Source organism: Oreochromis aureus, linkage group 9, assembly GCF_013358895.1.
Source record: "Oreochromis aureus strain Israel breed Guangdong linkage group 9, ZZ_aureus, whole genome shotgun sequence".
Classification (NCBI taxonomy): domain Eukaryota; kingdom Metazoa; phylum Chordata; class Actinopteri; order Cichliformes; family Cichlidae; genus Oreochromis; species Oreochromis aureus.
The window spans coordinates 20057897-20074223 of record NC_052950.1 but is presented as its reverse complement, the minus strand read 5'-3'; the positions used below and the strand labels follow the sequence as shown (position 1 = coordinate 20074223).

The 16327-nt window shown below is 44.1% G+C and overlaps 1 protein-coding gene across 4 annotated transcripts in view; it reads left to right on the top strand.

Moving 5' to 3' along the window:
• The window catches only part of dlgap1b (discs, large (Drosophila) homolog-associated protein 1b), a 96368-nt gene that overhangs the window by 76732 nt on the left and 3309 nt on the right, over window positions 1-16327 (top strand). For all 4 annotated transcript variants that reach the window (XR_005614472.1, XM_031732525.2, XM_031732524.2 and 1 more), the window contains 5 exons: window positions 8958-9343; window positions 9433-9512; window positions 13637-14052; window positions 15291-15382; window positions 16126-16278. Coding sequence is in view for 3 of the 4 variants with exons in the window: in XM_031732525.2 (XP_031588385.1) it covers window positions 8958-9343; window positions 9433-9512; window positions 13637-14052; window positions 15291-15382; window positions 16126-16278 (1127 nt within the window). In the remaining variant the exon portion in view is untranslated. The remainder of the gene's footprint in view (window positions 1-8957; window positions 9344-9432; window positions 9513-13636; window positions 14053-15290; window positions 15383-16125; window positions 16279-16327) is intronic.

The following is a 16327-nucleotide window of genomic DNA, read 5'->3' as shown; positions in this document are numbered from 1 at the left end:
AGTAATTACTTCATCCTGTCACGACTGTCTGAGAATGCAAGCCAGTGGGAACTTGCACTGTCGCTCTTTCACTGACTTGAGTGGAAAACACTGAGCATCTCTTTCACAGTGACAACTTCAAGAGTGTTAGTCACAAGATAAATAGATCCAGAGGAATTGAATTTAGTTCAAAAGTTTTACATCTGTGGATCTGCTTTTCTAGCTTTTCCAGCTCTGTTTTAAATGTATCATCGATGTGCTGGACCGTATACCTTCCTTTCTAATTTTTTTCCGTCAGATGTCTAAAAGAAAATTCAATTTGAAGGAAATCCAGCTCTTGTGATTCTGATGTAGCAAAGTAAAGACATGCAATATGAAATCTTTCACTAGATGTCATCATAGTCTCAACTGCTTTGAAGTGTTTTGCCAGTTCAATTTGGCAATCTGGACCAACTTGTAAGTGTTGACCCATATAATGCATAACCTAAGGTCTGATGCAATGTGATCGTAAGTAACCTTTGATTAAAAGCTGGATCTGCAGGCCCTTTGCTATAACATAGCATCAATCAGGTTTAATTATTATGTTTCCATGACCTGAATCATCAGTGATTTCCTGCCTCAACATGCTCTGGAGCAGAATAAAAGTGAATAGGATAAATCTGCAGGACTTAAAGCTTTTTAGGTGGCTGCTGGGTGTCTATATTTACTTACGACTTAATTGGTCCCTGCTTGTTACGGCTTGGAATGCTTTGATTATAGCCGTTTAAGGAGGAAGAGTGGTGCTTTTGACACAGGAAACACAAGCAAAGAGAATGTCATTCATTCCTCTCGTCCTGCCATTGGTTTGGAAAAAAGTTAAGCGAGCGGGGGAAAATGAGAAAGGGGCGCGGGGAGGAGTTGACAGGGCTACTGCAAACACAAAGAATGGCTGCGGCAATGCACCCCTGCTGTCTCCACTCTGCAGAAAGTGCACATACAACAGTTTCCTGTTAATGTGAGGAATTCACTATTTTACTTTGAGGATTACTTAAAAAGAGTAAACCGCTCATTTGGTGTGTTAGATCAGGTGGATAGGGGCTCCACTGTCAGGTAGGGACTATCCCACTCCCCATTTTTGCTCTTCCTGTCTGTGTTTTGGCATCAGGGGCAAAGGAAAAGCAAAGCCCTGAAAGGATTTCCTTACTGTTGACTATGGATGATCCTCGTGGCTCCTGAATGCTAAAGCTGGGCAGGGCAGGGCCTGCAAACTTAAAGCCCTCAGGGAATGAAAACATAAGAGGGAGTGGGATATATAGTTAAATCTCTTCCAAATGAGATGGGAGTTTTTTTGAAGAGCAGAAAAACATGTTTTTTTTGCCATATTGTCTTTACAGAATGTTGAAAGTTTTTACTTTATTTGACAGCAAAATTATGTGGTTGAGAGTTCATGTTGCTTTCACTGTTCTGGAGAGGGGAGAGAATATGTTGGAGTAAGTCAGAGGAAGGGTGCATGGCTGTAAGTGGGTGGTTTGGGCTGTGCAGTGTGGGAGGCCAGGCCCCAGTGCAAATTAAAGACTTCTCTGTGAAAGTCCCAGACTCAGCTACAGTAATGTGTGCGTGTGTGTGTGTGTGCGCGTGTGTGTGTGTGTGTGTGTGTGTGTGCCTTAGTAACTGAGCCTGTGTGCAAGCGGCCGGCGGGGAAGACACCCAGCCCTCCTTTTTTTCTTTTTTTTCTTTTTTACCAGTCATTAAAAATAAGCCGCAACTCACCGCTGCTGCATACTGAGAGACAGCAAGCGGGAGAGAAGGAATGCATCTCCTCTTTCTCCTCCCTTTCTTAAAGCTTTGCTGCTTCACTAACCAAGTAAAACAGAGAGGAAAGAGGAGGAGGGGGGAGGCTGTGTCGAAGGGGACTGATTTGACTCAGATTTTTGAGACACATGCTCAGAACCCTCCCCCTTGTTTTAAAAAAAAAAAAAAAAAAAGTAGCAGGAGTGTTTTTTCCAGGAGGGAAGAGAGAGAAAGAGATGAATGGGAAAAGGAATCCAGGAGACAAACGGGTGCTCTCAGCAGGAGAGTGGGAATGCTGGAGAGACCATTGTTCCTCCCCCATAAGATTCAGCAGGGAGTGCATGTAAACACACAGGAAGAAGGGAGAGAGGGGTGTGAAAAGTCACACCTGAGAGAGACACCCAGAGCTCTGTATCATCTTCATAGGTTTTCATATTTGTCCTGATTCATGCTCGTTGCATTCACATTCCTTTTGGGCGCACACAGATGCCTATAGCGGCAATCTCATCTTTCGTTCTGCCCCCCCGACCCCGTCAACAGGATGTATAGGGTCAGAAGGTCAGGAATGAAAACCACAAAAGACTGTGCACTAGTGTTGCCTGGTTCTTGTTCCAAATCCCCCCTTTAGCCTCTCTTGTACCTCCTGCCTTCCTTTTTCCTTCGTTTTCCCCTTCCTCTCTCTTAACTTTCCATCTACCCCCCACCTCCCAGTTTCTCCTCTCATATAGGAGAAACAGAAGGCCAAACGTTTGGTTTTGGGCCCAGATGGCTTTAGTGTGCCTCTGGCAGTGGATTAGGCCGCCAGTGTCTCCTTTCCCCTCCATGTGCAAGTGGTCAGGACAAAGAACGTCAAAGAGGGGGAAAGGGGGAAGGAATGCGAGGAGAAAAAAACCCCAGTGCTGTGAAACAACACCCGACACTGATGTTTCATGGCATTCCTGGAAGAGTAAACTCAAACGCTTGTAAAAACAGCAAGCCAGCTTTCCTTTTACTTTTTGTGCCCGGTCATTTTATGAATCAAGTTTTGACTTTTTTCTTTCTTTCGTTTTTTTTGGGGGGGACTTTTAGAGTAACTCCACAGGAAACTTGTAGCATGCCTTTTCTTGTTGGAGGAAAGAAGAAGTGAACTTTTGACCACATTCTGCTGCATTTATATGTAAATAACAACTGCAGCAAGCAGTGATCCTTCATGTAATGACATGACATCGGTATTGTGTTTCAGGCCCCAAAGCTGATGCCTCCGTGCACGCAAGCGTGCGTGCGTGTGTGTTTGCGTATCAGCCTCTTGTGTTTTTGTCGCCTTTGTGTTTGCTGTTTATGCCCAGTGACCATTATTCCCAAGGCTTGTGGTTCTATTTTTCTGTTCTTGGCTGTAATTCCACAGGCTTTTAGTTCTAGAGGACACTCATGCTTTATCTGAACTGTATTCAGCACTTGGAGACAGTGTGGTGGCAACACTGGTGTGTTGTGTGTATTTTTAGTTTAAAAGCCACTGGCCTAAGTGGCTTGTGTTATCCACTTAGCAAGACAAAAAGACCACATCAAGGCTTCTCTCTTCTTCTTTAAAAAGAATTGAACAAGTGTCATATTCTTAGACACTGCTCAATCACAAATATAACTTCACGTAATGACTTATCTGATTTCCCCCTCAGCTACATGATTCTGTTTTTCGGTATGCTAGACTTGCTACAGTTGCCCATGCTGTCATTGCCAGCACATCTGATGTGTCACTGCGCACACTGAGCTAGTCTGCTCTTAAAGTATCAGTCACTCTGTGAGCAATGCTGTGGGAAATGAGTGCAGTGAAAGCATGCGTGAGATGTGTGGGTGTGCTAGCGTTAGTGTTTGAGCTAATACTCAGGTTTATGGCCCACAAAGCTGCTGGAATGTACAGTAAGTGCAGTAAACGGCATGGCACACTTTGTCCTATCTCACTTCCCTTTCTGTTATTTTATCTTTATCTCTTTCTCATGCTCTTCTAATTCTCCCCCTTATGTTGAGTGACTATATGCTTGCTTTCAGCCCCTGCAGGCAGGTCTTTTGGACAGAAAGAAAAGGCTGATGTATTTCTTCGTGTGTCTGTTGGCTCGTCAGGCCGAGGAGAAGGGGAGAAGAAAAAATCTGGCCTGGAGCCATCACAGGGCAGGTCTAACAAGAAAGCCCCTTGATTTAAAACAACAAAAATGTGGGCTTGTCTGAAGAAGACAAGCCCACATGCTTCACTACTGTACAGGGAGGAACTTTGAGAGTACATATTTATGTGAAATCCTGGTTGATTATACCTGTCAGTGCAACAAGTGTCATCTAGCGTGCATTTACAGTGTTGATGTTGGCAATTACACTATTGTTAGAGTAATTGTTAGTCATTTGATGATTTTTATATACATGTATAAAACAATCAGCTGCGTAGTTCAAGAGTGATGTGATCCTAAAACATTAGATCTACACTTAAAATGAAAAGCTTAATGTGAACTTTCAGTTTTTATAGTTTTCCCCCTTTAGTTTTTAACGTCTCAATCCACATTGTATCTGTCCATACCTGTCACTGATTGACAGGGCGAGAAGAGCATCAAGCCATAAAAGAGGAATCCAGGTAACCAGGCTTTCTATTTGAACTTGGAACACAGGAAAGTAGGTTAAGTGAAATAAATCTATTGCCTAACAGGGAGCAGCTGCCTGCCAGATTTAGCGGTGGCTGACAGTTGTAAACAAACTCTTATCTAGTGATTCAGGAGACACAAGCCTGCCAGGTCAGTTACCCACTGTTGACACGGGTTTCTGTCAGTAGGGGCACGCTGAGAATACAACTTTGTTGATAGCACTGCTGGTGTGAGGACACTAGAGGCATATTTGACACATGTTTCATACTGATATGCATCCTTATGATAACGTAAAAAAAATACATTTAAATCAGCAGTTTGTTCAGGATGTTTACAACTTTGGCACCATTTGCACTAAAAGCTACCACCCCCAAAAGCACTCACACATGCTAAATATACTCCTTTAAAGGGCAGTCACAGACCGCCACCTTCCCCTCCTTCTCATATATACGCATAGGCACACACAGTGAGCTATTGTTACTGAGTGCTCAGGCATCTGGAGAGCAGAAACCCTCTCTGCTGACCTTTGACCTCTGGTGGCTGGGAGCTGCAGACTGACTTGGAAGTCTCATAGAAACTTTTAGGTGACTCACAGGCCTGTCAGAAACGTTCATGTTTCATTGTATATCATGTGCTGTGTTTGTTGTGTCTGTAATACTAACCTAGCAGTGATAAGTAACAAACAGCTAATCTGCTATCTTAAGTTTTGTTTTTAGCATGTAGAAAGTGTTAAAGGACAAGGCTTCTCGTAATCTCTTTCAGTTTCTTTCAGTTTAAAGTAGCCTTCCAGAGGCAGTGTTGAGTCAGGATTGGTATTAGTGCTGCACTGTTGTTCAGAACAGCAGTGAAACGTCATACGGTCTGAACCTTTCAAGCGCTTGTCATCCAATAACACTGTCCCTGAAACACAATGACAAGCCTTTTTGAAAACAGTCCAAGAAAAACTGGTTGGTAGACTTTAGCATTCAGCTGTACAAAGGCAGCTCTTCAAGGCAAAAAAAACCCCCAAAACACTCTTGGATATTTATTTACAGTGCAGGAGCGCTCAGCTGCCGTGCCTCTGCTGATATTTTGCTTTTTGTTTCACTTTTTCACTTCAGCTTTTAAGTTTTCCTGGTGACTGGTGTAACCTGTCAGAGTAAACAAATGACCAGTGGAAGCTCTTTCTCTGCTTGCTGGTGGTAAAATACCAGGCCTCCCAGCAAACTTCATGTTGCTATGTGATGCCATGGTGACGCTATCACAAAGGACTCCAGCTGGGCCTCTGTGTGAGTGAGCGTGCTTGATGGGGAGTGAGATGGACAAAGTGAGCAGAAGGAGTCGGGCAGTAACTCTGTGATTTACCCGGGTCCCTCCTCCTCCGTCTTGTTCGACTCTTCTTCTGTGTTCGCTCTTCTCTCCCCTCTGGCAGACCCCGATCCCAAACATAGTGCAGCTGGACGCAGCTGTCAGTATTCCCCCATTCCGACCGCCCCTCATCCCAGTCTTTGTATTTCTTTGGATGGTGGTGGATTTGCCCTTGGCCCCCGCACGGGGGAGCTCATTCCTGTTAGCTAGCCTCTTAAACCAAACCGTCTGCTCTTTGAAGTGGCCTATCCCACAGATATACAGATTGGAGATTACAAGGCAGCTGCCTGCCTTCAATCTGTCTAGTAACATGAACACGGTGATTAAATAAAGGAAACAGCATACACCTATGCAGGCACACAAATGGGGCGCAGTCAAAAAAAAGAAAAGGAAAAAAAAGAGGTGGCTAGCGAGTCTGTTTTTGTTCCTAAGGCCGGAGAAATGAATGGAGACTTGCTTTGTCTCAGGGGAGGGAAGAGGGCTTTCTTTGATATTATCAAGCCCACGGGTGGGAAGAGTGCCCTGCCAAGAAGAACTGCTATTCACACCAACTTGTCTGCATGGGACTTTTGAAGCGTTTGTCAAAAGAGGATTTGGCAGAGAGCCACTAAAGTTTTGTCATTCACAAACTCCTCTCCTCTTGGAGATGACAATGCTTGAAGCAGGCTGCACCTACCTCTCCGTGGGAAGAGAGATAAAATTCCACATTCTTTTTCCATTAAGCGAGGAAGTTAGTCCTGTTTTGTTTTTGGTTTTTTGCACACAAGAGAATATTTCTCTTTCTTTACTCTTTGATCAAGGCTGCACTGACCTGATATTATAAAGTGACAGACAAACCTCTCTGTGTGTTCGTCACTGTTTATCTGTGGTTAGTAAAGAGAGGTTTTCACATTCCTTTCTAAGGGTTTGATGGAGTCCTGCATCACATTCCTGCTTCACTCTGTCCTTGAATGCTTGCGAGTGTGGGAGGTCCAGGGCAGTATAGCTGTCTAATGCTTTCATGGCTGTAAGGGGGTTGAGCTATTTTCTTATCAGCTATGTGGAAACTGGAAACTTGGTCTCAGTCTAATCCGGGAAGTTGTTTTGGTCAGATGTTTTCAGCTAATTTTTCTGTATATACAGGCTAAAGTTAAAGGATTCACTTGTTTAATTTCATTATAATTTAAAGGTTTTTCAACATAAAACTAAAATCCTTTATTTTGTTAAATGCTTGACTTCACATCCTTTCACGAGTTTGCATACTGGTACAGGCTGGTACGCTGCTGACAACAGTTCCTGATGGATAGAGAGCATATCATTGGCAGGAAGTGTGCGGTCTGCCTTGATGTGGAGAAGCTGAAATGTTAAGCAGGGTTGTGTCAATGTTATTTGTGTGCCTCTCCAGGCCTGTGTGCGCGTACTTGTGCGTGGGCATGTTCAGACTCCCGAGTGTTTACTTAACCTGTCTTGGCATTTGAAACCCCTGTCATTCTCCACTGTGTCTGGCTCTCACAGTGACAGCTAGGGTGGGACACAGCGCGTCGTCTCCAGTTTCATGCAGTCTTTTTCTTTTTCTTTTTTTTTCCTTTGAGCAGATGAAAACCCTTTTTAACCCTTCTGTAGGCTGGGGAGGAGTTCACACACATATACAGTCATCCAACATGTGCACATACACACACATGTGACTTTTAGATGACTTCAGGGAATAGAAACTGAAAGATGATGCATGCTCTCCTTTGAAACCCCATGGTTGATAGGGGCAGGACCTCACCCTCTCTCTCTGTGTGAGTGCATGCGTGTGTGCGATGTACATTTTTTTTGTTCTTGTGGGTTTGTACTGTGTGACCTTTCTGAAGATTAGACCTGAATCTCGATTATTTTCCCTAGAAAACTGTTAGAGTGAGACATCAGTGCAAATATGGCACACTTAGATAAGTTTGTTTGGTTTTGGCAGTAATTCCCATACATACACTATCTGTAAAGAATTACATATGGTATTTAGCTTCAGAAGGAAATACAGTAAATCATCCTTTTTTCCCTTTATTGTGGTTTGTTTTGCCATCATCAAAGACACTCACAAGCTGTGATCTCCACTCAGTGCAGCACTCGTCTTATCTGAATACTTTCCAGCTTGTCAAAAGGCTCAAATCTTCACTAGGAGGAGGAGGAGGAGGACGGGTACAGACGAATGACTCTGACAAACCAAAAGGATGAAGTCAGCCCCACTGCTCACCTCCAGTATATTAAGGCCTCTCTGTAGCTGTCAGCGAGATGGCAAGACACAAAGCAAACAAGAGCTCTCTCTGTAATAGTTATATACAGCGCTGCGTGTGCTGGGTGTGGTTGGCAACAGTTGTGTGCCGCGCACAGACTCCCGATCTCACCATGGTAGGATGTTTGTCTTTTGTAGGGATTAAAAAGGGATCCAGGAAACCTGCCGTCCTAGTTTTGCCACAGAACGCAGAAAGGGCGACCTACTTTTGATGGTAGCACCAAGCCAGGAAGGAGACTCCAAATCATAATATAGTTAGGAGGTGGCTGTTTTTATCTTTCCACACACAGGCTATGCTTCTTGTCTTTTGGCATGTTTCTAAGGCTTCTGACTCAGTGTGTGTGTGTCAGAGAGGCTCCATTGTCTGCACACAACCTGTAGCTGTAACATGAGAGGGTGAGAATGCTGACAGCAAGAGGAAGACAGTTACTGGGAAAAGCAATGATGATTTTTTTTTTTTCATACATACTTGCTTGCATTTAACAGAAAGCCTCGAGGGTGCATGCAGCTCTGTAGCTGGCTTCAGCAGTGTCATTTACCTTCTGTCACGTAAGGACACATAAGCAGGGAGAGCTATATTTGGCACGATCACATTGCTCTGGATGTGTACAGTCAGTGCGTATAGAGCTTAACCATCTAGATCAGTGGGTCAAGTGGCTGACATACTAATCCTATTACTAGATGCAGCTCTGATTTGTCAAAGTTGGCTCTCATCTACTGCACATTTTGACTGCAGCACAGAAGTCTAAGACCTCTGGGTGAACTGCCATCTATCTACATATATGTAAAAAATTAATTTCAATGGCGGTTACTGTATGTTTGATGTCCTTCATCTACTTTACGTTTACTTCTTTAAATGTTTATTAAATTATTATTGTACTTGCATTTAAGTGGACCCTGCTTCACAAATATCCACTTCTCTCAAACCTCGCACCTCTAGGTTCTAACACAGATTCAAGCACCAAGATATTTCTGACGTCTGTCTTTTTTTGTGTGCGTCTTCTTTGCAGTGTCATCATGCATCACCACCTACAAAAAGACCCCTCCTCCGGTCCCACCACGAACTACCCCATCCAAACCTTTTATATCGATCACAGCCCAAAGCAGCACCGAGTCCGCCCAGGATGCGTACATGGACGGGGGTCCCGGCACACGAACGGGTATCAGTTCCCAGCCGGGCCTGTCCAACTCTACAGAGAGCATCGATAGCATGAAGGCCCTGACGGCGGCCATAGAGGCAGCTAACGCTCAGGTGCACGGCCCTGCGAGCCAGCACGTCACCAACAGCACCATCACCATCACTGCCACCGCCACCACCTCCGCAGTTGCACATGTCTCTGCGGACACCAAGGCGCAGAGAGAAGCTCTCCGCAAGTGCCTGTCCATAGGGATCCAGGTTTGTAAATAAGACTGGGTTTCAGTCAGAGTTCTAATCCAGTTTTTCTGGCATGCAGACAGTTTGAGAATTTCTCCCCCTTCTCTTAGGTGGACCCAGAAGAAGGAGGGCCCACAGAGGAGCAGTCTAAATTCCAGTCGATAGGAATTCAGGTGGAGGACGAGCGATGGTGAGTAGAAACAAAAAAGGGAGTAGATGTTCTTAAAGTGAAACTGGATAAGTCTAAGGAAAGCGATGAAACAGGGATATCAGAAAGAAGGCTTTCTGAAACCAGGGTAGGTTGATAATGTGCGTTACAGGCTTTTGCCCCCCCCCCACACTGGCTTCCCTACAGCAGCTGTCCACAGTTGAGGGGTGGCTGGCGTCAGAGCCCCCTCAACTAAGGGCCCCAAATGACAGCTGGGCCAGAGGATGTGGTATAGGGAGATTGGAAAGCTGAGGGGGTGAGTTGACAGCCATCTGTTGCTTCAGTCATTGTGATTCAGGCTGTTTGAGGCTGTGTGTTTGTGTATGTGTGGGAGGGAGTGAGGGAGGGAGAAGAGGAGGGAGTTTTATTGGGTTTGTTTAGGTCTGAGAGACCGCTGCGCTGTCAGCTAGCCTTTCATTCTGTTGCATGTTCCCAGTTTGAGGAGAAGAGCCTAGTGTGCTTGCTGTTTCATTAGCTCACATTGCACCACACTCCTTTAAGTTCTCTGATGGGACACTCAGCCATTTGTAGCTTATTTGTCTGCATTCACCCCCCTCCCCACCCCCCAACGCTTTTTTTTGTAAACACAGTCGCCTTCTGTTTAGTTAGGAAAGCTAGTCAGTTTAGCTAGTTTCTGGTTTTTGCAACTCATTGAAGGGATGCTTCTAAAATTCAAGGCAACATAAGCTTTTATCAAAGGTCACAGAGAGGGCCACGTCCAGCACTTCAAAATGTGCTGGACGTGGAATGTTAGGGGATTTCTGAAAGGAGGAGGTCTCAGCTGATCAACCAAGCTCTGAGTTCCTGGATACGCCAAGCCAAATATTAACTCATCCAGGTACGCTGTAGTCTGCCTAGGTTTGGACTTGTTGTTATGCTGGACTGCAGCTAATGCATTTTTCTGGTTAATGTTTGGTGTTGGTTGGCATGTATTTTTGTTGATACATGCATGACTGTTTACCTGTTGGCATTCATCTGTAATGGTGTGTGTGTGTGGGTGTGTATGAGTGCACACCTGGGAGGTCTGGGCATGCTGCCCCCTACATTAGATTCCCAGACAGTGAGAGTGCCAGACTCCTACGGCCTTGCTTCAGTGTGTCTGTAGGTGTGTGTGTGGGTGTGAGTGTCTGTGTGTTTTTATGCAGCAGTCATAGGTCATAACCTCAGCTTGCTGTTTGAACTAGGATTAACTGATGGGGAGTGGAAAGAGATGTAAAAGTGTTGGAAAGAACAAATAACATGCTTGTCTTAAGACAAACCTCTTCCTCTTCTCTTTCACCTCTTTTTTTTTTTATATGATAATATTTGTATATGAAGCATTTACTTAAATGCAAACTGAACAAGATGACTTATTTGATGTAGGTTGGTCTTTTACGGCCCCACAAATTAAATTTAGGGTATGTTAGACACTGTACAGATTCTTTCCTAATCTCACCACGAAGGCTAGTGCCAGCCCTGATTTTCACCGTCACTACCTGTCACCAGCAAGAGGAGAAATTAACACTGCTATGCTTTTATGAAGGACTCTCTCTGTATTTGTGTGCTTGTGTGTATTCTTCGCCTTCTTCACCAAACATTCATCTGATGTACTTCATACTCGGCAGATGTTTTGCTGTGAACCTCGTGTTCCAGAAGTGTCTAATATGAAGTTGTTTAGACAAGTGTTCCTCGTGTTTTGGCTAAAAATTCTTTTCTGACACACTTTCACCACGGTATGTTTTCAGCAGCTTCCTGCCTTTGTCATCAGAGGCTTTAACAGTGTAAAGATGTAACCACGGTGATGTCACTCACTGGTTTGTGGACCGCATTTTAAAGCCCCATAGTTGACGTTTTAGCAGCCACCATGTTTTTTATGGCCAGAAATGACCATATTTGGATGAGGGGGTGGAGCAGTAAGTTATCAGCTAGTTGTAGCAAGGGAAGTTTCAAAGCTGCTGCTTAGATGCATCACACAGAGCAAGAAACCTGCTAATTAGGGTTATGAATGTACTACATAACATGTCACTCACCAAAACTGAAGCAGAATTTCCTTAAATGGGCTGTAAATCACATCAAACAAAACTATTTCTCAGATGATTACATTTTAAAAGTCTCCAAATGGCAAAAGTACTGCAAACAATGTACAGAGGTTCAGTTCAGTGACTCGGGTTAGCTGAGGTGAGGCCTAGCAGACACCTCATGTTATGTTAGTATGAAGAAGAAAATTAGCCACAGAGACAAAACTGTTTTCAATGTTTATTAATTAAAAACTGCAATTTTTGATACTTTTTCACACACTTCATTTCTCAGCCATGGAATTTACCATTTGGCTGATAGCCCGTTAAGCTGCAATGACTTTGTTACACACAGGCACTACACTACTCCTGAAAATGTAATATAAGGGATAATTAGCAATGTTAGCCTTTTTGTTTTTGTCCTAGCTGACTCAAGGCTTTTATTAGACATTAAATCCAAATCTGGCATGTTTCTTTTTTTTTAGGGCCATTTCCTCTTGCTTTTAAGTGTAAACCAAGTATCTGCAGATGACAGGAAAATGAAGAAAACGTAGAACCTTCTGGTTCAGAGCAGCAGCAGCGGCATATGGAATGCAAAACTCCACCTCTGTGGTGATTTATCACTTTCCATTACATGAATGTAGGAAGAGGAAAGATTTTCTGTGATTTTTTTATTAGCTCTTGCATACCTTACTTGTGTTTTACAGTTTTTTTTTTTTCCTCTTTCACATTAACTTTTATCCTTTAAAACACCCTAGTTCTTTTTGTTCTTCTGCCTCTTGTCTGTTGATCTAACCGTCTGTCTGTCTGGGCAGTGTTTGGCTTTGCCTGTTTCTGCCCCTGCAGGAAGTTGTTAGCAGCCTGATAGAAAGCAGGCTGTGGTCATTAGATCTGAACACCTGCTTGGAGGAGTTATTCTTTAACTGCTCTTCACACTCACACAAACATACACGCACACGAAGGGCTGCTGGCATGTACACGTAAAGCGCATACACGCTGTTTGATCTACCCGACGCCACTCCCGTCTTGCTTTCTTTTTTGTGTTCACAGAAGAGGGGAGATGAATGAGAAAAAGGGGGAAGTAAAGATGAATGGTTAGAGTTCAGGAGGAGTGTGTGTCCGGAGATGGGCTGAGCAAGAGGTGATCATTTGTGTGTGTCATGCTGCAGGCAGGTCAGGTTGAGGTTTCATGTGTGAGAGGACTGTGGGCAGTTTTTGGTTTAGAGTAAAGCTAACAGGCCTGGTGGAGAGGGTCTATTGACAGGACAATTGCAATCCCATATATGTCTCACAGTAGGATAATGTTTTTTTGAATGGGGGCATTTGTGTTGAACTGAAATGAGCACTAATACCCAGTTATTTTCTTTTATCCTTAGAGCCCATGTCCATGAGGGCTTTTATGCCTTTTCATCAAAGTGTATCACTTATTTTTAAAGTGTCTCAATGACCAACACTCTGCTACATTTTTGTATATGTTATTAAATTATGTGCTTTAAGTCTTGAGCTGTAATCAATTATTAGACTAATGGCTTGTCCAATCACTGTGAAGTTAGCCTGCCAGTTCCCTCCCCCTCCTCTCCTCTCCCAACACCCGCATCCCTCTAACATCCCATTTATCTCTTGGGTGGTGAGCTGCTCTATAGAACATCGCCAGCTCTGTGTGTGTGTGTATGTGTGTGCATGTCTCTGCTGTTGCACATAGTGTGGAGAGACTTGGCAGAGGCTGCCCAACAGTGGCACAAAGCCTCTGAGTCAAATGCGACATGGCACACCCAGCTGTAGAGAAGGGCTCCAGGTGTGAGTGTGTGTGCATGTGTGTTTTTGTGCTACCACTATTTGTGTATGCGCAGCGGTCCCACAGCAGGGCTTGCGATTTGACAGAGGCCTGTACACACTGTTGCTATTGAATGAGCCAGGTGACAAAACATACACGGACCCTCACACACAAAAGATGTTCCACCATACAAAAGCTTTTTATCGCTGAGATCATTGTGATGATAATTGCTGCTAAAAGGAAGGCTATAAAAATAAACTAATCAGATGTTTAACAGGTGAAGAATCAATAATACCTTTGTGCATCCCACGTAAACTTCTTCTTACATCTCCTCCTAGTCACCGCAGAATGACCCGCTCCAACAGTGTAACCACAGCTGTGCAGGCTGACCTCGACGACCCATCAGACGCTCCGGAGCTGCCGCCGCGTCACTGCGCCACCATGCCACGCCAGCACTCACGCGATGCTGCCACTTCCACCGTCAGCATCCAGGGCTCTGGGAACCACTACCACGCTTGTGCCGGAGATGACTACGGGGAGGTGGGCTTCGACCCGTCCATCCTGCCTCCTCCTGACCCCTGGATGGACAACATACCTGAACCAGAGGGTGAGGCTCTGGAGGCGGTTGGGCGATCAGTGTGCCCCCGTGACGGCCGCTGGTTCCTCAAGTTGCTGCAGGCTGAGGCAGAGCGTATGGAGGGTTGGTGTAAACAGATGGAGCAGGACGAGATGGAGAATGAGCTGCCTGAAGAGAGTGAGTTGATTCATTATGTTTAGATGTCATGATAAATTCTACTCTGTTGTAAGTGATATTAGGTCTATTTTTCATCCTTTCCTCCTCTCCTCTTTTGATTTGGAGGGTGCTGGTATTCGTGGTATTGGACCACAATAGCTGCTTGTTCCTGTCTCAGGCCCTCTGGCCTCCACAGACATACCGTGCATACTTATCAATAGGCCACTGCTGGGCCCAGCCACGCTTGTGTCCTCTGGATACACTGCATAACGATCTCTCACGCAGGGTTTGCTGAGTGCCCCTTCAAGGCAACTATTTCATCTTGATGTAACACACAGAACAGCGCTCGCCTGTATGCACACATCTAAATATGTTTTACACACGTACACTCAAACAGACATACCAGACTGAGTAAACAAGCCGCAGACTGTAAGCACTGTATTCATACCTGTCCTTACTGCGCAGCTGATTTCATGTTTTACTGAAAATGCCATTGCGTATGCAGCTAGTGTTTTGGTTCCAGGCAAGAGATTTTCTCACAGAACATGGATAACAGGGAGGCTGTGTCAAGGTCATATTTTCCCTGATCCCTGACTACAATGCACACGTGCACACACACAGACACACTCGCACGCATCCTGAAGGGGTTGAAGTCTTTGTCTGCAGCACAGGTTCATTACTCACCCTCTCAGTTTTTAATAGCACTAGCCTTATGTACTAGCAGTTGCCTAGCAGTTGAGTCCATATCACTGATCAGTGACATTTAAATTAGTCCTGTAGTCTTTTTTATCTTATGCATGAGGCTGCTGGAAAGTGATAGTAAGAAAAATAAAAGGTTGCTGTTGAGACCAGGTGCTTGATTTGACCATGCTTAAAACATGCAGCATTTTGCATTGTGTGTTTAATGATTTTGTATTTTTGGAAAAAGAATTGTGGAATATAATTGGATTTCTGTCATTCTCATCTGATGTTCACAGATGTTGTGTATTTTGAAATGCTCATATGAAGCAGGTTTCTAGTCCATCCTTTTTTGTTGCATTACTAATGCAGCCCCTCTGTTAGTGGTGCAACATGCCTGCAGTATGCAGTCCTGTGAGTAATTGCATTGTGTGTGTGTGTGTGTGTGTGTGTGTGTGTGTGTGTGTGTGTGTGTGTGTGTGTGTGTGTGTGTGTGTGTGTGTGTGTGTGTGTGTGTGTGTGTGTGTGTGTGTGTGTGTGTGCGTGTGTGTGCATGCATGTGCGTCTGTGTCTTTCTGCAGTCCTGGGTAAGATCCGCAGTGCAGTGGGGAGTGCCCAGCTGCTGATGTCCCAGAAGTTCCAGCAGTTCCGGGAGCTGTGTGAGGAGAATCTGGTATGTGTCACCTCATCCTCTGCATGCTCCCCTCAGCCCTCCCCCACACTGACATCATCCTGCACAAATCACTCTGACAGGCCAGGCCAGAACTCATTTACTATGCATCTACTATAGACATCACATCTTTGCAGTCACTCGCAGATGAAAGGAAAGAGCTTGGCTGTGTGGATATCTGAATGCTGATCCTAGGATTTACATATCTTCATTAAAACCCAGAGATTTATGTTTTTTGTGCCTTTTGTTAAAAATGTAAAAATTTTTGTTAGATTATTTATAGATTATTTAACAAACATTTAAGCTATTTAAAAACAGCAAGATTTATTTAACTAAAAAATCATTTTTGTCTTTTACTGAGAAAAAAAATCCAAAAATATACAACTGGAATACTGCTGTGTTTGTGTTTATGTAGCAATGCTTAACCTTCTTAAATGAAGGATGACAAGGCAGATTAACAAACTGTTTTTTAATCACAGCAGATCTATGACTCAGACCAACTCCAGTACTCCCACTTATCACAATATGATGCAACTGTCTCACCTGATTTATAGAAAATCTGTTCCACTGCAGTTCTAAAAAAATGTTTGGCTAAACAGTTAAAGCCAATTTTGTGATTCCTCTAACTCCTATTAAATATTATAGAGCAATAGCATTTTTTTTCTCCAAAAAGTGTATTATAATCTTATAAACCATATTAATTTTTTTCATGTGTGGCTTCCATGCATGTGATGTTTGTGTATCAGAATCCAAATGCGCACCCGCGGCCCGTCTCTCAGGACTTGGCTGGATTCTGGGACATGCTCCAGCTGTCCATCGAGAACATTAGCCTGAAGTTTGATGAACTCCACCAACTGAAAGCCAACAACTGGAAACCTCTGACTCCTCCGGAAATTCAGGTGCTGACACACATGGCAAATACGAGCTTCAGCCAACTCCATTTTAAAT